This window comes from Cariama cristata, unplaced genomic scaffold (assembly GCF_000690535.1).
Source record: "Cariama cristata isolate BGI_N322 unplaced genomic scaffold, ASM69053v1 scaffold17562, whole genome shotgun sequence".
Classification (NCBI taxonomy): Eukaryota; Metazoa; Chordata; class Aves; order Cariamiformes; family Cariamidae; genus Cariama; species Cariama cristata.
This window is the reverse complement of record NW_009605772.1, coordinates 40,874-64,819: the sequence shown is the minus strand read 5'-3', so window position 1 is coordinate 64,819 and position 23,946 is coordinate 40,874. Positions and strand designations below refer to the sequence as shown.

The 23,946-nt window shown below is 35.2% G+C and overlaps 1 protein-coding gene across 1 annotated transcript in view; it reads left to right on the top strand.

Moving 5' to 3' along the window:
- LOC104158461 (probable phospholipid-transporting ATPase IIB) overlaps positions 1–23,946 on the top strand; it is a gene marked incomplete at both ends in the record, with an annotated part of 78,299 nt that overhangs the window by 15,206 nt on the left and 39,147 nt on the right. Inside the window, 2 exons of the mRNA XM_009696123.1 lie at positions 1,768–1,844; positions 22,182–22,342. Of these exons, the coding sequence (XP_009694425.1) occupies positions 1,768–1,844; positions 22,182–22,342 (238 nt within the window). The remainder of the gene's footprint in view (positions 1–1,767; positions 1,845–22,181; positions 22,343–23,946) is intronic.

The following is a 23,946-nucleotide window of genomic DNA, read 5'->3' as shown; positions in this document are numbered from 1 at the left end:
CTACACTTATAATTCAGGTCTAAGGAACCCTAGATTTACCAGTGGTATTGTTCTAGTAACTAACAGCCCCAAAAGTTTAAAATCGAAGATCAACACCTCAGTAAAAGCAGCAGCTCAGTCAGGTTTAGCCAAAACTGTGATCAAAATTCAGTAGTCAAAATGGATTTTATCCGACATCCACCTTTGAAAACAACTTCTCAAGGAGCAAAATAGGAGACAAGTAGGACAGCTTGTTTTCCTGAGCTGCAATAGTCTAGCCAGGTGAAACTTAGTAGAAAGATGCCAACTGGAATGGAGAAATGCTTCCCAGCTTTTACTGAACTACAGAGCTACAAAGGCAGAGATTGTTGGGATGTGCAGGAGGGTATTCCCTACGTGATATTGTCCAGTGTGTTCTGACCATTGGACAAAGGTCAGCTCAGAGGATCACTCCAAAATAAAGCACCCCAAAGGGATATTGACATTGGTTGGAGACCAGTAGAAGGACTTCAGAAATTATGGATCAATGACTGTTCTTTTACAAAAGTTAGAAGGAATTTTGGGGTTTGTTGGGAGCATGTTGCCTACATACTAATGTGCAGATTTGCGTATGGAACTGTCAATAGAGGCAAATTAGCTTTAAGGGAAATGTTACATCAAGGGAAGTCTTAAGAAAAAGCTTTAGTATGGAGAGGAAAATAACAGAAAAGGTGATTTTTAATTGTCCAGAAGATGTCATGTGTACTCATTGATGTTACGTATGTGGATTCAGAATTTTCACTTGCATTCTCATTTTTGAGTAAATGAAGCTTCCTTTCTTTAATCCCAACATCTTTAACTATCTTTATTTCTTTGTGTGTTCCTTCAATTTTTTACGACCTTTAACACTGCAAGAATAGTGATAACAGATCTTGCACGTGGTCCTGATTGCCAAAGACAAATTAGGTTACTTAATGTCAGACAAACGTGTAATACTTCTACAGCTTTTGAAGTTTTCTGTGCAGGGCATTTCTGACAAATCATGTTACTTGTTTCTTTATAGGATAAAGACAACAGAAATTATCACATTACCACTTGTACTGCTACAAAGCCATTTCAGATCACTTGAAAAAGTAATAGAAATAAGGGTTTTGTTTTGTGCTAGGAACTGTGATAGAGGCATATTAATAAAAACCTAAATTTTTATTTTAAAATATATAAAAATGTATTTAGTGATGCTGAAGCCAAGTTTTCCTATACCATCCAGTAAAATTGACTAAAAGATAATTGGAACTGGGGAATCATTTTAGTAAGTTAAGGGACAGGAGATTATTTTTGTATGGGATCTATCAAATAAATTAATTGAGTGAACTAGATTTTACATCATTATAGATGGCAGAGCTAGCAGGCAATTTTTGTATGATGCCTTCAGCACCATTGTACTCGTTTTTGTGTTCCTTGTGAAGGGCAGTTATTTATGCTGTGTGTTAATGTCTGAAAACAGTTAGAGACAATTTTAAGTTCGAATACAAGTTTTTAACCAGTTATACAGAAAGTATTGTTTCCATTAAAAAGAAGGAAAGCATGTTGTCATTTTTGTGGATGTTAATTGAAGAAGTTATAATGATCCTTCGTAGTCAATTCTGAAAAACAACATTCACAATACTATGTACATTGCATAAATGTTTGGGCTTTTTCATACAATTGATTTGTTTGAGGGTCTGTAAATTACTGCAAGTTTTAATTCAGACAAATTTTCTCTTAACTGCTTGACACCTCTGTTTTACTTTTTATTTCTTTGTTTTTCAGGAACTGTAATTGGTGTTGTCATTTACACAGGCAAAGAAACTCGAAGTGTAATGAACACATCCAATCCTAAAAATAAGGTAAACTAGCCTTACTGTGGGGTTTTCCACTTTTGTTTTCATGAAACTTAAAAATAGATGTAGCTAAAACAAAAAATCTACAAGCTTTTACTCTGATGTATTTTGTGTGTACTGGACTGACTTGAGCTTTGGTATGAGAAGTTAATTCTGCCTCAGTCTCATTTTGAAAGTAAAATTATTCTTCCTTTAACTAGGAGTGTTACAGGTACTAATGGAAAGATTTGTCTTCAAAGTATAAACGCACATCTTGAGACTTTTATACCTCTCTATCACAGCTGAATATTAATTCCCACTTCTCTCAGATTATTTTATTGTAAAGTATTTGGCCAAAGCTACACAGTAGTTTTAAGGAATGTTTATAACAGACTACTAAAATTTATTCGGGCTCCCAGAGGCAGTAAAACAACATAACTGAGGTTCCAGTCAATAGCCACAACACTCTTCCAGGGAGTTTTATAAGCAATGAAAAAATTGTCAAGAGATATGTCTGTTGAAAAGATACCAGAAGTTTGAGTGCTTCCCTCTGTACAAGGTTCTTTCAGTTCAAAACAAAGCAAATAGCTCTTCATTTCATTGGTAATGTTTCTAATGTGAGTTGGGGAGGGCTCTCAATTATAAAGAAATGAGACTTCAATTGTAGGCAGTGTCTTCGAACCTAGACCTGTGTTTAGTAAGAAGATGCTTAATTATATTAAGAAAGGAAAAAATTCTTGCAAGAGGTTTAGAAAAATCAATTGTGACAGGTTGCCATTTTCACGCCATTCGTAATAAGTTGCTCTGAGTAGGAACATCAGGAATGAAATGATAATACAAATTGCTTGAAGCAGTTATTGCAGTCCCCTGAGTGTATTGATTTGTGTTTCTAATAAAGAGATGCTTTTAAATGTCTCATTGACAGAGACAGGTGATATGTACCATTACGTGGATTAAGGCGGCCTTTTATTATTTTAATCTTTGTAACATACGTTTTAAAATAATAGAGTAAAAAGGAACCAGAATGTTTATCGTGCGTAATTGTTTTCTATTGCACCTGATACAAAGATGAGCCCTTTAGTAACAGAATCTTTCTATAAGAGTTCTGAACAGTTTCTGACTAATAAATAGTTCTTAAGGTGTAAGTTGATAGGGGAGTATGCAAAAATTTAAAAACTAATCTGATACTGAGCAGGTGAAGACTTTCTCTAGGGCCTGTTTTCTACATCAGCTGCATCAACTCTGCGTCAACCATCTTTCAGATTATTGTATAAATGAGTCTTGTGTGTACCAATTGCTCAAAAGTAATACTGGCATGCGGTTTTTCCCTCAATGGACTGAACGTCCTTGTTTAAAATAGTAGCCAACAAGTAGTGTAACCAGTAAGGATGGATTTGGGAACTGAAAACAGAAAAACACTTAGGGCTATCACAGATGAATAAGTGATAAAATGCAGTACTTGAGTGTAAAAAAAATAGTTGCCAACGTTTTTTAACATGTAGTTTTAACTCTGCCTCTCTATGGAGTTAGCATCTTACTGTCTCTGTATCTTCTACAATGGGGTGAGACTGGTTTGCATACTTCTGTAAGATAAGACACCTACTGCCTGAAGGTAATCTTCTGTGCTAGTTAGCCTTGCAGCAGGTAGGTAAGCAGTAGTCAGTTCTTTCCTTCTCTGTGTATTTGGGAGGGGGAAGTCTCCCTGTGTTTTCTCAAGCTTGACAATAATAATTCCATGTTGGATAGGGTAGGTAGCATTAGGAGCCAAAAGGAGGGCAAAGGGAATCTAAAATAGTCTTTGAGATTAGAAGATATATTACAGTTGCGAGATTAGAGATTTGAACATTTTTTTAAAAAAATCTGCACCTAACTGTTGCTGAAACAAATTGAAATTAGATTGATCAAATGTGATATTGCTGCAAACTCAGGAGGAGCTGCCCCCTCTTCTGCTTTAGAGAAGAATTGTTCTGAATACTATTTGGAACTGGTTTTAAATGGCAGACTGTCGCTCTCTGCTCTTTGAAAACAAATAAAAAGAATATTCTAGAGATTTTCCTGTAAAATGTGTTGATATGTTCTTCTTGGGAATATAGTTCAGTGATGCTTGTATCTTCTGGCTTTGGGAGAAAGCAAACACTGAGATCTATGATGCTCAATTTACATTGCCAAACTGAAACTTCTGTGTCCACAAATAAGCAAGAAACACATGGACTTGACTCTTTTACCATTCCTCTCTTCACTGAAATACGGATAGACGCTTCAGTTGTGTTTTTTGCTGGAGCATAACATTACTGCTGTGCTTTGTACTATAAACTGGGTTTTTCTAATGGCAAATGGTTAGTTTTCCTGCTTAAGGGTAGATGCTTTTTGACTAAACCAGTATTAAAATTTAGAGATGCAGACCTGCTCTATAAACACTGAGCAGAAGACTAACACTGAAATAAGTTTAAGCAAACTTATATATGAAAAATTGTGAAATGTACATACCTGTTCAAGCATGTGATTTATCTATATGTTAAACTTAGAAAGATTTATTGTGTTTGCTGAAGTATTTAGTCATTCAAGCAACATTTTTCTTAACTTAAAGTCAACACTTTGTTGTTTTATTACAATTATAAAAATTGTTTCATTGCCTAAGGATGCAGACACGGTCTGAAAAACACAGCGATAGAGAGAAGAGAATTTCTTAATGGATCAATTCAATATGTTTTTAATTCCAAACAATATAAAGAAAAATTATTTCTGACAAGTTTTAATTTCAGTCTAAGATGATATATGTTCTGTGCTTTAGATAAATGTAGAAATGGTAACATCAACATTATTATCATGTAGTGACTGTCTGCGTTTTACCTCATTGGCAGTCACATCAGTTTACTCAGGAATGCACTTCCAGCCCCCAAAAAAGGAAAAAAAATCAGATTGAATTGTGCTCCTCACAATGCTGTAATCAGTAATCAATCCTGTTTGGATAGATACTCTTAAACCTTGGCTTTCTGGATGAAGTTGGACTTGTCAATGCTAAAGGTCATTTATAGGTGTTAATTAACCAAGAGGGAAATTAACAAACTAAGGTTATTTATTTATTTTGTCTGGCATTTTGCAGTGTTCTTGTTTTTACCTATTTAAAGTGCAGAATATTTTTTTGTTATCTAAATCTAGAATTGTTTTTGCAGTTTTGTTCTTCATAGAAAGCAAGATTGTTAGCACAACCCTTCTGCAAATGTAACCTGTTTCCATCAGTGGCAACAGATCTTGGGGGTAAAGTTTAAAAAACACAATATACTTGGAATAAATTCAAGAGATTGTGTTTTTGTGTACTAATATTGAAACATTAAAATTACTTGAACTGTGCAATATATATACACACAGTCAGAATGTACACAGTAATGCATCAAAATGAATAGAAATTAATCTTAAATAGAACTCCTGAGAAATCAGTAACCTCTGTAAAGGAGCTGCAGCATGTAATCTGCCTAATGTGCTTCAGGTTACTACAAAAACAGTTTTTATATTACTGATCCTTACAAGAAGCATTCAAAACAGTTCTTTTTTTTTTTGCCTTCTGTTATGGAATTCTACATCTGCTGTTATGTTTTACCATCAGAAATAAAACTTTGTAGTAACCATTCAGTGTTCATCAAAATAGTAATATGGCTTTTTCCCCTAATTCTTAACTAGCCTGAAAGCTAAATACTACATGTCTTGTGGTTGGTGCTTTGCTGACTTTGTAAATGTTGTTTCTTTGCTAAAAAAAAAACAACAACAAAAACAAAAAACTCCAAACAAAATCTAAGAACTGGTATTTTTTTTCTCTTTTTGTGTGTGTTGCCCTTGGTTATTTGAAAATGGCCTCACTGCTGAGCCTTGTAGTAATAAAAGAATATTTCTATTCTAGTAAACTGAGGCAAAATCACTTCACCTCTCTCTCCTTCCAGAGAACTTCCCTTCCTAGTATTTTGTGACCAAATTTACTTCTCTGCATTTAAAAGGCTCCTCTGTGCTTGTCCTGTCTCTCCTCCATTTTAGGAGAATAATTTTTGAAAAATATTTCCTAAAAAAGGACACCTCCACCATCGAATTCTTTATTTGGAGTGAAATAGAGTGACTGGAGCAGATTCATCTGTTCCCAGAAATTAATACTGCTTCACCAATTTACCTGTTCAGCATAGCATTTTCAATACTCAAAATATATGCTTCTCCTGCCTTGACACGCTTTTCTGAACATCCTTAAATTTGGTTGTCCAACATCTTGCGTTGCTTTAGTAAGCCATTCTTATCTGTTCCATCTCAAAGACTGACATTCGTGAGTTCGACTTGTGTTTCTGTTTGCGTACCGATGTTAACATCAGTAGCTCTTCTGTACTGTACCACCACTCTTCTCCGTAACAGAAGTAGAATCACATGAATCTTGCGTGTTAGTATAGATTGAGGGAAGAAAATGCTGTTACCTAAAGAGCTTCAGAAGGGCTTTAGAAATGCACTGATTTTGTCCTGCTGCTACACTGTTATGCAAGGGCCCAGTACCTTCATTTGCATGTTTTTCTTATTAAGTTGATAATTTGATGTTCATAGTCTATTTGAGAAGAATGGCCTTTCTGTACCTTTATGCCTGTAGAGACTAGGATAAAAGCAGAACCTTGAAAACTGTTTTATGGCTCTTAATGACAAATTTCAAAGATTTATAAGGAGAAAAAGGTTTATGTAGCACTTCTTTTTGGTCTGCTATGCTTAATCCTCCTAAAAACTCCTCTTTGTATGGGGTAAAATTGAGAAAGCTGTCACAGGTAGTAAGTAGTCCCCAGACTTAGTTTGTTCTCTGTACTCAGAGCTTCTGTCCAAGAAAGTGCTTAACACCAGCTTCCCTTGAAGTATGAGAATCCCTTTCTTGGTATATGGGAGAATTGTTGGGAACAGGCCATGGGGAAATACATGTAATATAGCACTGGTGCTTTTCTCTCCATGTACTCGCATCTCTAAGGAAAGTAGCAAAAGATGGAAAATAGAGTAGCCCGTCCCAAAGACCGGAGTGTCTCAGTGAGACGGATGGAACAGTGTTAGGTAAGGAGGAGGACAAAAGACATCTTTCCTGAAAAGTTTGGAAAGAAAGGGCTGAATGGTGGAGGAGCCACCCTTGTTCTTCAAAAATTGGGATTAGAACGTAGAAATGTTTATGCTTGGAAACAGTCTGCAGTGTTTTGGCAAGCCAAAGCAAAATTTCTGTGTCCTTCACTCTGAGACAGAAAGAATATCTACCTACTGTCATTACCAGTAACTCTATTAACTGAAGTAGCAGAAGTATGGCAGTTGGGATTTTAATCCTCAGATGAGTAGTACGGAAAAAGTATAGTTCCACATAAAGGAACTGAGGTTCTCAGTTTTCTTTTGTATGTAGGAAACTGGAAGAATAATAGATTTATACCACTATATTAAAATAATAAGAAAACAATAAGACTGAAAGTCTTGATTGACTTCTTTGAGTGCATATGTGGACAGAATTCACTTAATGCAAACTAGTATGTTGTACCAGGTTTATTTGTACACTCGTGTATTTTATTTACAGCAGGCATTACAAGTTTTGCAATTGCTTCTTTTCAGAGACTTGGTAGGGCATTTTTATCCACATTACCAGTGCTTCTCAGATAGCAGTGTATATATTTATTTTTTTTTTAATACTCCTCTTCTTTACATTCTTTTCTCCAAAAGTAATAAAATGGTAATACTACAAATGGGAAACTGGGGCACAAGAGAGCAAAGGGAAAAAAAAAACAAAAACAAAAAACAAACATAAAAAACACACACACACAAAAAAAGTAACTGAGAGTGGTCAGTTTAAGGTATTGGACTTCATTTCTCATGCAGCTTAGTGTTTCATAGTGCTGTTATATCTCAAATACTGCTACTGTTGGGTTTGCATGCACATGATGGCTATAGCCTTAGAGCAAACTTGATCCTAATGCATTTTCTTTAGCATCTGGATAATAATATTAGGTCATCACTTGCTTATCTACTTTGCTGTTATATCCCTGGGCTAGAGAATAAGTTGTTCCATGATGTGGCCTGCTATCAATTCACAAGTTAAAGTTCCAGAATAACCTGTGCCCTAACTTCTAGTTTGTTCTGAAAGCAGCAATTAAATATCTTATGCAATTGGTATACTAAGTCATGCAATAAATCTTTTCTGGCCACGTGTAATTTAGCATGGTGTGCCGCATTGCTATGCGGCATCTGAGTCACCCAGCCTAACTGCTCCTCAAGTACTGAACTGAAGAGATTGTCTATCCTGCGTTATGGTACTGTGCTATTTGGGGCATGGATGTTGAATCAACATTTCTACTTCACCTGATACCACTTGTTTACAGTCCTATTGCAAGGCAAAGTATGTGCAACAATATAGAATTTAGTTCTAAACAAAATAATTGTTATATGACACTATACAAAACAAGCAAGGGAGTGGCTCTTTGGTAGTGAAAGAGAATTCTCACTGTTCTCTGGGTAAATTTCTGGGTTTACTGTGTATTTTAGAGTTAGTGACAAACTCTTCCATTGATTTCGCTAAGCCCAAGAATATAATCATAGCTGTAAATTTCCTACAATGTTAAATTCATTCCCTGTTATAACAATATAGGAGAATAAAAATTGATATGTTCCAGAATGTGAATGACTAGCCATAAGCCATACCTAACTCAGTTCTGTATTTTTGTGGTTTTCACCAAGAATTTTACTTGATGGTGTTCTGAGATATATCACTTCCAGTTTTGGAGACTCCCATTAAAAGTTGCTTGGATTTTGTTCTCTTTTAGGATGTTTTAAATGTGAATGTGTTAGAATTTGGCTCAGCAGCTCAATGTCATTTCAGACCAGTATCTGAGAAAGGATCAGTGGTGGAGTACACCATTTCTGCAGTAGTCCCTAAAATAGTTTAATCTCACAAAACAGTCTGAGCAACTCTTAAAATAGATCAAGTTACGGAATAGCAACATCTTGTTGCTTACTCACCAGAAATACACTGTATTTCACCTGTAGCAAGCTTGGTAAAATATAGAAACCATTTGAAACGTTATCATTTGACAGAAGACAATCCAAAATATTCCTTGTGTAGTTGGCTTGTGTTGAGTATCCTAGTGAGCTCTTAAAAAGTCCCTGATGGCTATTTCCTCTCTGCTGCTGCTAATCAGTTGCAGGAGTTGGCTTTTTCACTTGCATTGCTCCTTATGGCTTGGTTGCCATTCAGAGTTAAGGATGTCATTGGCAAAATGCAACTGCTGGGAGGTGGAGAGGGTAGGGGCAAAGGGCACTGCCTCTCCCGTGATAAATGCAACCTCATCTCGTTGCCTAGAACAGCATGACCTTCACAACACTCTGCCTGTGAGACTGTGCTGGCAGTGGGCAAGCCAAAGTGGTGGTAACCAAAATACTGATGGCATCGAAATAGACTCTTCTGTGGTTTCCTACGTTAGGGTTCTGTTCTGCGTATTAGGTGTTTGTCGATAAGAGCAATGTACCACAGTTGGCACTGATTTTTGTGTGTGGGTTTTTACTTACTGCATGTATTTTATTGGAAATCTCAAACCTTGAATTTAATTGTGGAGTTGTTCTGTGTGCTTTTCTTAGTAAAGATGCATGCACACATTCCTGAAACTTATAGTTCTAAAAACTTGATACTGCAGCTGTGTAGAAAGTCTGGTGTGCCTAATATCTTTATTTAAGAACTCTGGTGATTACTAAAAAAGCCTGTATTTTTTTTATTTTCGGTAATTTTCCATAATTTGTACAATTCTTTTCGTATTTTTCTGAATTTGCTCAATTTTTTCCAATATGGAAAGGAATTATATAAGGAGGAATAGAGAGACTAGGTTTTGTGGTGGGTACGTTCAAAGTATATTAATTTTTTTTCCAATTATTATGCAAGAGGGATGTCTTCAATGTCAGAAATTAGGATCTTTCAGAGACCTGCAGAGCATTCTTGAAATAAACACTCATCTGACGTTCACGTCTTGTATTTGGGATGCTTTACAGGCGTTATTGTTTAGCTGGCTAGCCTTCTCTATATGTAAAGCAAGTACAGAAAAACAGATCTTATGTGTGTTTTCGTTTATAAGACTTCTTAATTATGCAGCTGAAACCTGATCTATTTCTCTAAGTACTGGAGGCTCAGTAACCATCATGATTCACGTGACTTGAAATCTTAGTCTACAGTGATGAATATCTAGAGGGAAAGGAAAGTTCTATACATATCAGGACATAGTATTTGTTTTTCTATAGACTGAACATAGTGATCATAACTAAGATAGTTTTCTTAGTTCTGTTTGCACCCTTGAAGTAACAAGCTTGTCATATTCTTAACAAATATGATCTTTGCCCTTTTTTTTTACCTCGATTCAGAGTGCAAGCCTGTGGATAGATTTAGCATTAAAATCGGCATTCTGGCTTGTATGGGATGAAAATAATGTGGTGTGGATTAGTTTGCAGAGTGGATTGCTCTTCATATTCTTAAAGCTAATTCCCTTCCCATCGTATCTTTTGGAATGTAGCCCAAAACACTGTTTATACAAAACAGTGTTCAGTTTCATTTTTTTAATGATATGGAGATTTTGTGGAATCTTTTCTTAATCTCATAGTCTCCAAGGAATCCACTCAAATATTTTCTTTCATAAAAGCAAAGATACATGACTTGTGACTCAGCTGAAAATAAGAGTCTCACTGATGCCTTCAGGTTTTGAGAGATAGGCTTTTGTTTTTCTTCTTCCTATCACGTAGAGCTCTTTTTCTAGTTTAAGTTTGAGAGTGGTTGGGCAGTTGTTTATTTCCTTTTTTTGAAGGAACTGTTGAAAAAATTTTTTATTCACTGTGTTCTCATTGCTATATTATGTTCTAAAATATGTGCGGTCTCTGTTTCTCAATGTGACTCTGCCAGCACCAGTCCTCTGCTTTGCATTGCATATCCCTTTCTTCTGACTACCTTCCCCCTTTGCTTGTTCTGTGTCTCCATGCTATTTTTCTGGTCTCTCTAATATTTTCAGTAGTTCCACCTAACCCTTTCTTTCTTTCTTTCATCTCCACACAAATCTTGCACATCCTTGTTTTTCTCTGACCACACAGCACCTTTGTGAAGAAGAAAGTTTAGTTCTTTGATAAACTGAAATTACCAAAGAACATTCTTTGTCCGTCACAGTTTATTTACCTTGAAAAATACTGTCTTAGTTTGCACTCACTGTGCAATGATGAAGATCATGATCCTGGTTCACCTCTTGAGCTCTGTCTGCATCCTTCCCTGTGCTGCTTCCTCCTAGCCTGTCCAGCACTGGCACTGTCCTTTTAAAGCTTCTTTCAGTGCAACTTGTGTATCTGTCATCTGCTCTGCTGTCAGGTTGTTGGCTTTCACTTGTGAATGCATGGTTGATTTCTTCATGGTTTTATGCATGGGAAGAGATTCACCATAAGCAGCTGAGTAGCCATTTCATTGACCTCCTCTAAATTCACCTTCAAAATTCCCTGCTGTCATGTTTGCCCAAAGGTTCTCTGGCTATATGGCCACCTCTTATTCTCACTTTTGGGGTTTTGTTTTGGCTATTACTGTATCATTGCTTTCTCCTTTACACTCAAATCAACTTGTCTTGTTCTTTGACTTTTTGAGGTAGTTTATGCAGTGCAGGGTTGTGCTCTAGGTAAGGAGAGCTGTTTCTGGATTTGCAGTTAAAAAAAAAAAAAGCAACTCTGTGTTTACAGATCCAGGGGCGTGGTTGGGGGGGAATTAATTTTTGTGAATGAGATGCACGTAATTGTGCTTGAGCTGTGAAACAGTACTCTTGAGAGCACTGGGCAGAAGTGTGAAGGGGTACCCATTAAAGCATTGTATTTCACGTACACATCTTCCCTGGGCCTTTTTTTCTTTTTTGCATCAAAGGACATATTCAGTCAGTATCTTACTCTTGCAATGAAGAAAAAGTGTGTTTATCTAGCCCTTCCTGTGTGACACAGGTTTGAATTGTTTAACAAATACATTAGCTGGTGTTCTTACTAGTTTTGTAATGACGCTCCCTGTTGTGACGTTAGATTCACTCTATGTACTGTTTTATTTTTAAATGTATTTAATTCTGTAAACAATAGGTGAGCTTTTAATGCCTTGCATAATATTTTATATTTGACTTCGACCTTTCAGTTTTCTTTAAGAACCTGAATAATTTATTTCTAAGTACTTAGGAGTTTTATAGTTGTACTACACAACAGTTTCCTTGTGGAAGGTTTGCTAGCTTCCAATGACCCTTAGCTGCCATCTGGTACAAATTCAAAGTGCTTCTGTCATCTGCTGCTAATTGCTGTCACCTGCATATTGCAGTCACTCTGAGCAACTTGGATTGCTGTAAAGCAGGAAGCATACTGCTTTGTATAGCTGCAATCTATCAATAATACCCATGATTTCTTTATTAATATTAATTTAATAATAAAAGAACTCCATGCATCATGAAATGGCATGAATTAACATAAATGGCATTTCTTGTTTATTTAAATGACTTTCAGGGTTTAGTCTGACATTCAAAAATGTGTGTAGATTTGTATTATGAATATATTTATTATCTCGGTATTCTTCAGCGTGTTTATTCTGGTAAGATTGTTCCAACTGAATCTTACAGAAGAGTTCTTTAATCTTTTTTGTAAGCTGATAAGCTTTAGTGAGGGCACCAGCCTACAGCACCATATTATATTAATGTATTTTACTTGTAATTTAGAGAACAAGAAGAATATCCTGATCTGAAGGCTAAACTGTCCCCTGTGGCACTTGCACAGCTGATAATTGTGAACTAGAAAGATGTGTATATCAAATAGTTTACAAAATGAAGCCAGCTGTGTTTCTTTTCCCTACATACTGTGGCTTCCTGACATGCATCATTAAACCTTATTAGCTACTTCCTTTTACAAAGATTCTTGTAGTCTTGAACATTGCATATTAACATTTTCTGCCCCTCCAACTGGAAATTATTTGCTTTATTGTAGAGTGTCAACTTGCTCTAGTTTCTGATGCGTTCTAATTGGTACTTTAGAGTATAATCATAGTGAAATGCCATGCCATGCATTTCTTTATTTGGAAATTAATACAGACCTTTTCACTTTATCTGTCAATCTGGGCAACTTTTCACACAATTCCCAACTGTTGGGATTGCTTACAAACCATTAAGTATGAAATGGTTCATAAAATGTCTTTAAGAATATAAACACAAAAAGGAGGAGTTCACTTTTGTGGTAAGGTTTTTTGGTTGACCTAATAGTAATAAGGCTATTTCAGTTGATAAATTTAATGATATCAAAAAACCTCAAAAGTGTAGTGATATAATAAAGTTCATTTTTTGCAGATGAGATTTTGTTTAAAAAAGCCACCACCTCGCGTGCATGCACACACCCTTCTTGATCACTGAATCCTGATGCTGAATTTTAGCTCTCAAACCTTAGGAAAGCAGAATTTTTGAAATGCTAAACTCTCTGTGGATAAAAACAGATTTGTAATTAAGTACAAAAGTCAAAATATGTATATGCATTTGTACATAGTTACAACTCTTTCAGGTATTTGGACAGAAAGGCAACGAATGACTTCTGGTTTCTCTGAACAAGATTGTGGGCAATATTATTCTAGAACCTTATTTGTTTGCAGGCTCCGCATAAGAATCATTTCAAGACAACATGTTCTACTGGATTCTCTCTAAACATATTGTGTTTATTTTAGGACAAGAGGCACAAATAGTGTAGAAATTATATAAATTCCTAATAACATGTAACTGCATAGAGAAAAAATGAAGAACCATCTTAACAGTCTTTTTGTTGATATTCCTCCAGAAGGCCAGTTTTATTTGTAAATCCATTAGTGTATTAACATTGAGCTAGAATTTCTAGATTTCCTATCCTAATTTCTACTACATAGTTAAGTCTGAAAATTGGTATTTTTACATAATACTAGTGAGAAGTTGCACATCAAACCTTATCTAGAAGTCTTCATTGAGAAGAGTTGTTTTTCCTGTGCCTTAAATGGTTGTGGACTTGTGCTCTGGATTTATTTTGGGTATTTCCACTCAGACTTGAAGAAGGCTTCCCCCATCCCCCCTTCTTTGGCATTTTCCCCTATATTCTGACTTTTCCTTAATCTTTGAGACTACTGCCTATTTTCCATCATATTGAACAGCTTTCAAGCTCCTCCTCTTTAATTCTAAAGTACAAATAAAAACTTGTACAGCTTTTTCTTCCAAAATACAGCTTAGATGTTTTTAAAACATTTCTTCGCAGCTTGCAGGCAAACAAGATTTTAGACTCGGGAAGAGCTAGGGACAGAGACAAAAGTTTGATGCAGTCAAAATGCTCTGTCTTTTTCTTGGCTGGGATTCTGTTAGAAGTAAACAAACTTGCAAATTCCCTTCTCATTTTTTTTCTGCAGTCTTGAATATTACTATATATAATTATATATTCCTATTTCGTATGAATAGCATTCAGATATACATGCTTTGGGGCAAACTCTGAGATGCTTAGTGATGTGTGGTGGTTTAGTTTTTTTAACCTGATGTCCTGTGGAAGGAAACCTGGGTGGTTGTGTTTGTATCCGGAGCTGTGCCAAAACAAGTTGGATAATGGAGTTGAGGTATATGCGGCAGAGCAGGAGGGAGATTCCAGAAGTGCTCCACCAATGTAGGAATTGTGGCACACCGCCAGTGGAGAGAGTTTTAATTCCTCCATCAGTTTTTATTTATTCACTTGCATTTATTGGTGAATCCATCTTCAGAAAGTTGCTTCAGTCACTTTAATCTTCTGTGTGTTGTATGTACCATATGACTTCAATTGCACTTCCTGGAAGAAAGGTTGTGGCTCTGATTTCCATGTATTTTTATGGTATAAACACCAACTTCAGGTGTGCCACTATTTCCCAATGAAGTTTTTTTTCCAGCTTTCTTGTAACTTTTAAAATAGCAAAGTATAATGAAATGTATGTAGTTTGCCTGGAAAGAAATTTTCAAATGCACTTCTCAATTTAATCTCATGTAAGATGAAAGAAAAAAACACACCTTTTAACTGTCTTTAAGCTTACTGTTGATTTGGGTTAAAATGAAACAGTAAAACTTAAAACAAGCTTAAACTTCATGGGTTCTTGGCTTCATTTATTTAATTGAATTCCTAATGGAAAAATTGCCATGTGTGTTTTGATAACCTTAGCTCTGACCTGTCTTCCACCAGCCCTGTTGTGAGATAAACTCTTTTAAAAAATGTAGTAATCTCTGCTAATAGCTTCATCTAGATAGTCTATGAGAAGCTAAGTTGCTCACACCTTATTTTTAATATGGGGTGAGCAAATGTTGGATTTCTTTAGATACGTGTTTTCAAGTGTTTGCTTAATTTCAAATATGCCTTTGAAAAAGCAACAAGGTTCTTATACTGTTTATGAAATCTTATATATATATGCCATGCTGTATGTTTAATAAAACACAAATTCAGCCCCTACCATGACAAAAATAAATGTGTGCAGCTTTCTGTATGAAAAAGTTACTTAGACCAGTCAGCTGCATGCTCTGAAGTGTAGATATGTTAGAATTCCCAAAGTTTACACAAATGAAAGAGCTAGCTGTTGCTATCGATTTGTTAGGTCCCTTTTATAATTGTTTTTCTTGAAGGAAGTAGTACCTCTTACTGAGTTACTTAATTTACTTTTTTTACATATATCACAATTTTTTGTATTTATTTCTGAAATTGCAAATTCTGCATGATAAAAACTTTGGGACCAGTTCTCCCCATGCTAGTTTTGCAGTTACTTTGGCAAAGCTAATTATTTTCATCTGTGAGAGAGTAAGCCATGGGTTTTTAATCTACTTAGATTGGAAAAAATGCCATCTCTATTGAGTATGTTTTAATAGTAGTGGATAATGTGTAAAGCTGCTTATTCTGACTACTAAAAGAACTGATTACATGACAGTGTGCTAGAGAAGTCTTGAGTTGAAGCTGGTGATGATCAAGTTTACAAATGCTTGTTATATCTTCTTTAAAAGTTAGATGAAATATATATCTGAAGATAGTGTTCCAGTGTAAAATCAAACATCTTTAAATCCTGATATTTTTTTCCCCCAGAATTCCGTGTCTTACCAATTTTGGTCAGATGTAAGGAGGATTGTGAGTGCTTAGAAACGCTGAATGTCTTCTGTGTGATATGTGTACCTAGATTGTTTTAAACTCAAAAAATAGAGAGTTTCACTGTGTGAATGCTTTTGGTTGCTGAAGTCGCCAATATGACTAGTTAGCTTAGATTATTGAAGTAGTTATTCTAAATTGATGGGTGGTCTTGAGAAAACGTTTTCTATTGATGGCTTCTAATAGGAGGAGGGTCTGTTACTAATACAGCACAATCCCTATATGGATGCCAGAGTTTAAGAAGCCATTAACCTTTTCAGTGTCTTAATATGCTCGGTGCACCTTTTTATCGTTCTTGTGTGTGACAAATACATTGTGAAATCAGAGAACATACGGTCGCACAGCATCTGACTACTGGCACCTAAAGGTGCAAGTCTGTGACTGTATAAAGGTATATGAAGTGTAACTTTTTGCTAAGAAGGAAGTATAATAGTTTCAGTACACAAGCTGAATTGTTAATAATTAATGTAAACATTTCAGACGAAGTAAGGTGAACGCCAGGGAAGATCCTATAGAGGTACAGGTCGCCCTGTAGAGGTACAGTGCTGTGCTGGGTGCTGCGTTACCGACCCAGAGCCTTTGCAGAGTAGCTAGCACCAGTCTTGAGCACCCTCTGCTGATCAAACTCCGCATAGCAGTTCTTTAACTGCCGCAAATCTCCTTCTTAGCCTTCAGGCAAATCCGACCAAAATACTACCATAAGTAGAGGTAGAGGCAAATATCATTGATTTGGCTTCATAGTTATATGTACTGATTCTAAAAAGAGGCATCAGATGGAAGAATATTTGGAGACATTGGAATAGTTGAGCAAACTGCAAAAGTGTTAATGAAAGCCAGATTTAAAGTCAACTGGATATTTAGAATGGGTCACCTTTAATTTCTCTCATTTTGATCTTTTGAAACATAATGTTTTACTACAGAGAAAGTAAATCATTGGTGTTAGGATGAATCAGGACACAATTGAAAAAGGAGACACACTTCAGAAGGTTAATGAAATCTGTGGCCAGTATTTGTCAAAATGAGCGCCTTACTTCAAACAACTGAGTCCGCTATTTAAGTGTGGTTGTGGATGTACCTCACTTACGGTTTTTATTGTAGTAGACTGAACTAGAGAGGGCTGAGCACCTCTGAAAACCTGGAGAGGACTTTCAAGTTTCACTCTGAGTATCCAAACTCAGATGATGTTGAGTTTGGAAAAGGCAATGATATAAAATGGACAAATAAAGGAGGCAGAGAGAGAAAGAAATGTTTTAAATGTTTTCTTTCATTTTCTTCTAGCATTATAGATACTACTAGCTACAAAAGGGACTTTTCTTTCTAAAGCGATTAGTTTATTTCAAACACAGATATTATGCAGTTATGAATAGCTTGTTAAAAGAAAAACAGGCAAATCAGAAGGGTAATTTCGAAATGTAATGAACTTATTTTGCTTTTAAGAGCATTTAAGCCGCTGTTTTTGAATACGCATCAAAACATTCAGGAAAACATTATCTACTTGCAGCTTACTGTTCTTCCTTTGGGTGATAACCATGTATTTCTTCTTGAGTTTCAGAATATTTCTACTGTTTTAAATGCCTAACTGTTGGATATGGGCTGTTTTTTGTAAGAATAGAGACAAGTAATTGTAATTTTTTTCTTTGGGGATACAATTAATGCTAAATATCTAAAAATAGTTCTTGAAATCAGTGTAGAATAGACATAACTCAGTTCCATAAGCCTGCAATATGAACATAACGCCAAATATTTCAGTTTGGTCAAAGTGATGTTAGGTTGTATTAAAGCTAGCAGGAAGGATGTGTACTTTTTTTGACATGTTACTGGAATCAAACGGGCTGTTTTCTGGTTACTACTTTTGTGTAACTCCACTGGAGTGGACTAAATAAATAAAGTTTATTTCAGTTTTACTAAGTCAAGTAGAACCCACATACACACACCACCATGATTATTTGCTCTAATTCTAAAATGTATAAAACTTGTAATAGGTTTTTAGTGCTTCAGAAAGTGTTTTCAAGGTTTGTTGTTGGTACTCTTGCAGTTAAACAAGGGTTGGGGATGTTTGAAAACATGTCTGAGGAAAAGCAGGGATAGGTGACCGTTACCACTAAATGGTCACTTTATATATTTCAGTCTTTTCTTTGCTTTTCCTACCTTTGAATCTACTGCTTAAAAGAGTAAGATATTGATTAAAAAGTGTAATATACTGTATGCAGGATTTGGTGGGTTTTGTGTTAATCAAGACAGGCTTGTAGAGAAACATACTTGTCAGACCATTACTTGAGTACAGTGAATTAAGGAAAGATGCTTCCTAAACTTGAATTCACTTGCTTTACTTGTTTTTATTCATAGTTGTATTATCTTAATGTGGTTACCTGGATTGCTTAGCAGTCAAGAATTTGAATCATAGGAATAACCTTAGAAGAAGGAGACTTAACAAAGAAGAAATATTTACAGATTCCAGAGTTGGTGTACATGTTTTTAGTGTCAAAGATTAAGGTAAACAGATCATGATGTGTCTATGTAGCCTTTAAACACAGGTTAATAATCTCTTGTTCCTAGGGACTATAGGAAGGATTTAACATATTGTTAAAGAAAGCCATAGAGGTTCAGATATGTGCAGCTAACTGTATATAGGAGTGTATATAAAAATGATTTTTCTATAAATGTTGGAATGCCATGAATCATTTTGCTTAAGCAAAGCTCATTTTTGTCAGCCCAAAGAAGAAAGATATCTTATTTGAATTTTAGTGATTTTAAATACTTACCTTACTCTTTGCATAGCTGTTACATCTAAGTTTAGACTAGAAGTAATAAAAACATGAGTAATTGACTAGTATTCAAGGTTTATTAAAGTTCAGAGCATGTATTAAGAACAGGAAGGAAAATTTTCATATTTATGGTGCAAATTAAAGCCAAACTCTATCTCAAACATACATACCATGAAATTTCATTGTGGTCAATATAGTGTTTGTCAGTGCAGAACCAGACTGATTACTGAAATATAATTACTTTGTGGAGGAATTTGTTTGCAGGAGGAAGTCTCTCCTAAGATAATGCCTTAATACTTCAACAGTATTAAAGTAGGGCACTTTAAAAAGGCTATTTATGAGCAATTGTTTCTAATGCACTTTAAACTGTAATTGAATAAAAAATGACTGCACTAGACTATTTTGAGAAATCTTTACCGTTGTGCAACATTTAATTATCAATTTTTGCATTTCAGTATTCTAGCATAAAAAAATTTTCTCATTTTCCAAGTAATAGACTTTTAATAAAGTTAGAAGAATTGTTCTATTATTACAATAATAGCTTCAGAGGATAACCTTTCCCAAAAGTTAAGCATCTAGGGCAGCAATGGCAATATTGCTGTTCATGTTCTACTTCAGTAGTCAGAAAGGTTTGGGGTTTTTTTTGTTGCTTTCAACTTTTGCTAATTACGATTTTTCTCATAAGATAATGACTTATAACTTGTGGTCCAAAATATGAAGTTTAGACCTTTAATCATTCCCTCATTCAAAAATAAAGTATTTTAAAAACTTTTAGGCTTTTTTGGTGCAAGTACACAATTGATGGTGTAAACCATTATTTTACTGAGAACCATTAGCTATTTAAAACTTCGTGCATAAATTAAAGAGGAGCTAAATGGATTTGCAGTTGTTGCCATTAGTAGCATTTTAGATTACACAGGCAATTATTGTGTTCATTATCGTAGAGCAGCCCCTTTGCAAAACTGTTGTGGTTGTCTTAGACATTATGTACAAATTTTCCCTTGGAGATTAAAATTTCCAGTGGTGTGTTTAATTTCATTAACACAGTTGTTTCAAATAGAACAAATATTATGACAAGTAGAAGAAAATTTGCTTTTCTAATATGGGAAATAGCAATAAATGTGGAAAATTACTCCAATTCTTAATTCATCTGTTTTTTATGTTGTCATAATTATTCTGGTTATGATTATTTTCAAAAGGAAAGAAATCGCTTTCTTAGGATGATATATATTACAGATGCTTTGTTAAAATCACAACGTAGTTAAATTGAAGTTCACCTACTGTTCCAATACTCAGATGAATTTTAGAGAGTTAGTGAATTTCTACATGAAATGTATCTGGATAATTCAACAGTGTTTCATTAGTTTGAGTACAGAAGTTGTTAAAGTGGAAAGACACAGAATTAAACTAAGTATATTTCAGTACATTATAGTAACTAATTTTTGAGAAATGGAGAATGCAGTTCTATTAAAACTTTCTTTGTGTGCTGCCTCAAGTAGGGTTTTGCAATTGCCTTTACTTGCTACAGTAAATAAAAATATTAAAACTGCCTATGGCCAGTAGTATGATCTATATTAAAAAGGATGGCATTATTAGTAAAAAACTGAATGTTCTTGAGCAAGAGATTTATTGTGTTAAAATTTTTCCTCGTCAACTTTTTTTATTGTCTTAATATCTCTCCAAACATATTTTTGTTGGATTCCAAACTTGAATTCACATCTGTCTTCATCAATTAGAAAGGTATTAATGCTTTGAATTAGCTACGTATCAGTGTGCAGCAGACTAAATTTAATGTTTCTGTCCAAAAAGTGGCATTCTTTCCAAAGAAGCTCTTTATTCATTTCTGTTCTGGGGTGGGATTTTTACGGGGGGCAGAGGGGGGAGCTGAGGGGAGAGATAGGCTTTCACTACCATGATGCAGGGGAAAAAAGTGTGAGGTAGTGGTTATGCATATTGCAAGACAGTGATTCTTTATTTTATTACAAAAAAAGACCAACTCTAGAAGGCCAGATTAAATCATTCCTTTCACTTTTTAATGGGATTTGGATGAATAGAGTAAAATATGCACTTTGCATTCATTGATAGCATCTTTAGGTTGAGGTAATTGAGTCTTTTTTCCCTGACTGAATGAATAATGACTTCATCTGATCCTCAGCGAGGCCTGAAACTTAGGCTGCCTTTGTCAACGCAAAAAGATCTGGGCTTTGAAACATGCTCTACTTCCCTGGCTTAATTTTTCTTCATTTTAATCCAAAAACCTATTTTTCTCAATAATTCAAGCATAAACTATGTAGTAGTTGAAGCAGCGGAAATTGCAAGATATTTGTCCTCGTTGTGCTGCTTTTTAAATGCAGCTGATAAATCAGCCACTGTGGTCTTCAGCTGCCTGGTTCTCTAGGGAAGGGACAGCCCATGTGTAAGCAAGATTGCTGGAATTTTTAAGAACTATATTTAAAGTGGTTCTTTTGCAGACTGTTTGTTATCTAAGGAAGTGTTATGTTTTACTGGTCTTACTGGCAAGACTCGGAGATAAAAGGGGCATCTGTGACAGGGCCTAGGAAACTCTTCCTGACATAATTTTCCCACATATTTTACTGACTACAAGAGCATCCCAAAAAGTGGATTATAAATACTTAGCTTACAGCATACATTATTGAAATGGTGAGAGTCTTAGTTACATAGCTTAAAAATATTTTTTCATGAGAAACAGGGGATGAAAGATAGCCTCTCTTAATGTTTTTGCTACAATGTTTCTAAATCAAATACCTTTTTACTCATGAAAAGTTGAAGCTCTGGTTTACTACTTGGTTTGAAAATGGATATTCCACTTGATTGATGTTTTTATTACTGTATTGAATAACTGAAAACTTTATACAATTAAAAATTATTTCTATGAAATTAGTTCAGTTTTACAGACCAGTATGGGAGTATAGTTACAAGTTACAGTATACTAGTTATATGAATGAGAAGGTAACTGTCGCATTTGTCCGTTGATTCTTGAATCTAACAGGGTTTCGATCTTCTAGCAGTAAGTGAGCAGTAGCTACCCTACAAATATAATACACAGTGCCAGTATTTTTGCTGCATGCATGACAGAAGACAATTGTTCCTGCCTATTTGTTCATCTTTAATTCTCTTTTCTCCTTGCCATCCTGTGTTCGTGTCCTGGGAGAGGGATGTGTCAGACGTAAAGGCATTCAGAAGGCCTGGCTGGGACAGTTCACGCTGGTTCTGGGAACTGTTATTGTCCTGTAACCAGGGAACATTTGTTGCATGCTAACATAGGAACAATAATCAATTCAGTTATAAAAATGCAATTAATTGTTACAAGTGGATGGATTTTTAATAGGAATAAAAAAAGCCAGTAATAGCTAATTGTTTGCACAGCAAAAGTGTCAGTTTAGAAAAAACTCATGACTAACTTGATTTATACTACTACTTCTAGGTTGGCCTGCTGGACCTGGAGTTGAATCAACTGACCAAAGCCTTGTTTTTGGCATTAGTTGCACTATCGGTTGTTATGGTAACCTTGCAAGGATTTGTAGGCCCGTGGTATCGCAACCTTTTCCGATTCCTCCTCCTGTTTTCCTATATCATCCCGATCAGGTATGTATAAGAATGAAACAAAAAACACAGATGTCTAATTTTACTGGATGTGGCTTTCTTGAAATTTATACTTGCTTCTCATTGCGAAGGAAATTGATCTTATCAGGAAGCTGAAGGAGAAGGTGTTAACAAATCTGCTGATTCTTGAAGGATCACTGTACAGAAAACAATACTGTTGTATTTTTTTTGTATAATGTTCATCTTGCTGGAGTAATCAGGATATCTAATCCTTTACTAGCATAAATGTATTAATAAGGATACAATCTTGGTATATTTGAGAACATGGTTTTAGGAAACATGTATTTGAATGAACTGTTAGGTATATTTTTGAATTTTATTTTTAATGCCTTAAATACTGAAAATGTTCCATTTCTCTGGTTAAAATTCAGACTTTTTACTACAACAATGATTAAGTTGGATGGCTGAATAATGTAGGTGCGCTTTTACAATGAGAGGACTTTTAACGTGTAACCAAGTAGAGACTTACCCTGAATTAATTAATTCATTAAGCATGAGTACGGTCTATTCAAATTGCAGATAAACTGGAACAGGAAATAATATCCATGTGTGTAATCAAGTCTTCTGTGGACACAGAAGTGAGAACACTGACTCTGAAATGGATTTTTTTAACTTGAATGGGTATTGCCTTTGCAAAATGGAAATACTCTCTCCTGTTAAAATACCCAGTGTTTAGATTAAGGTGATTGTTAATTTTAGATGTTCTGTGGAGCTCTTCAGTTTGAAATACATCATTCACTAAGCCCAGTGACTAGCCACGAGTTAGCGGCAACTAAACCATAGATAGGTTTAAGACCTATCCCCTCAGATTTGCACTCAGTATTTAAATCCATGTAGTATAAGAAAAAAAAAATCAGAACAGGAGGATTTCATTAGGTGTTTTAATTGAAGCTTACAGGACTTATGTGCTACCGTGTTAACATTTTTTTAAGTATGTGTCTATGTGAAGGAAACTGTCACATCTGACCAATTTGATACTCAGGAAGTACCTGTCTTAAGGTGTTATAACTTAAAGGACTTGTATTTTTGTACTACTTTTGTGTTGCAAGAGCAACTGATTCTGCTGAGAAGTTGAAGAAGGTTCCAGCAAATCTCCTGGGGAGTTGAGGAGATCTCATTGTAGAAACTGATCATCTTAGAACAGTTTCCACTTCCTTTAACTGGCTCTTGTTTTTTATTTACGCATTCATGTTTAAATTTTGTGAGCTCTTACTAAACATTGTCATAACTCCCTTACTACTTGTATGATGCTGCTGTTCAGGTTGTGTCGTCATTCCCCTCATACACACAGTTATTGAATATTAAGCAGCTTACCCATGTGAATAGGTAAAAAGTGCTGCGTTCAAGTGATAAAGTCTGCATATTGCTGAAAGATGCACTTATTCATCAAAGATATGTAGGGGAAGGGGAAAAATGAGCTACGAGTATAAAGGATCACTTGTCGGTCACTGTGGTCTTCCATAATAAACATACTAAGCCAAAACTTATTAAAATGGTTAAAAGACAAATATATCTTTGTTACTGGATGCAAGAGGATTAAGAGCATATAGGTAGTGTAAGTAAATTTGATTGTATATTGACAGTTC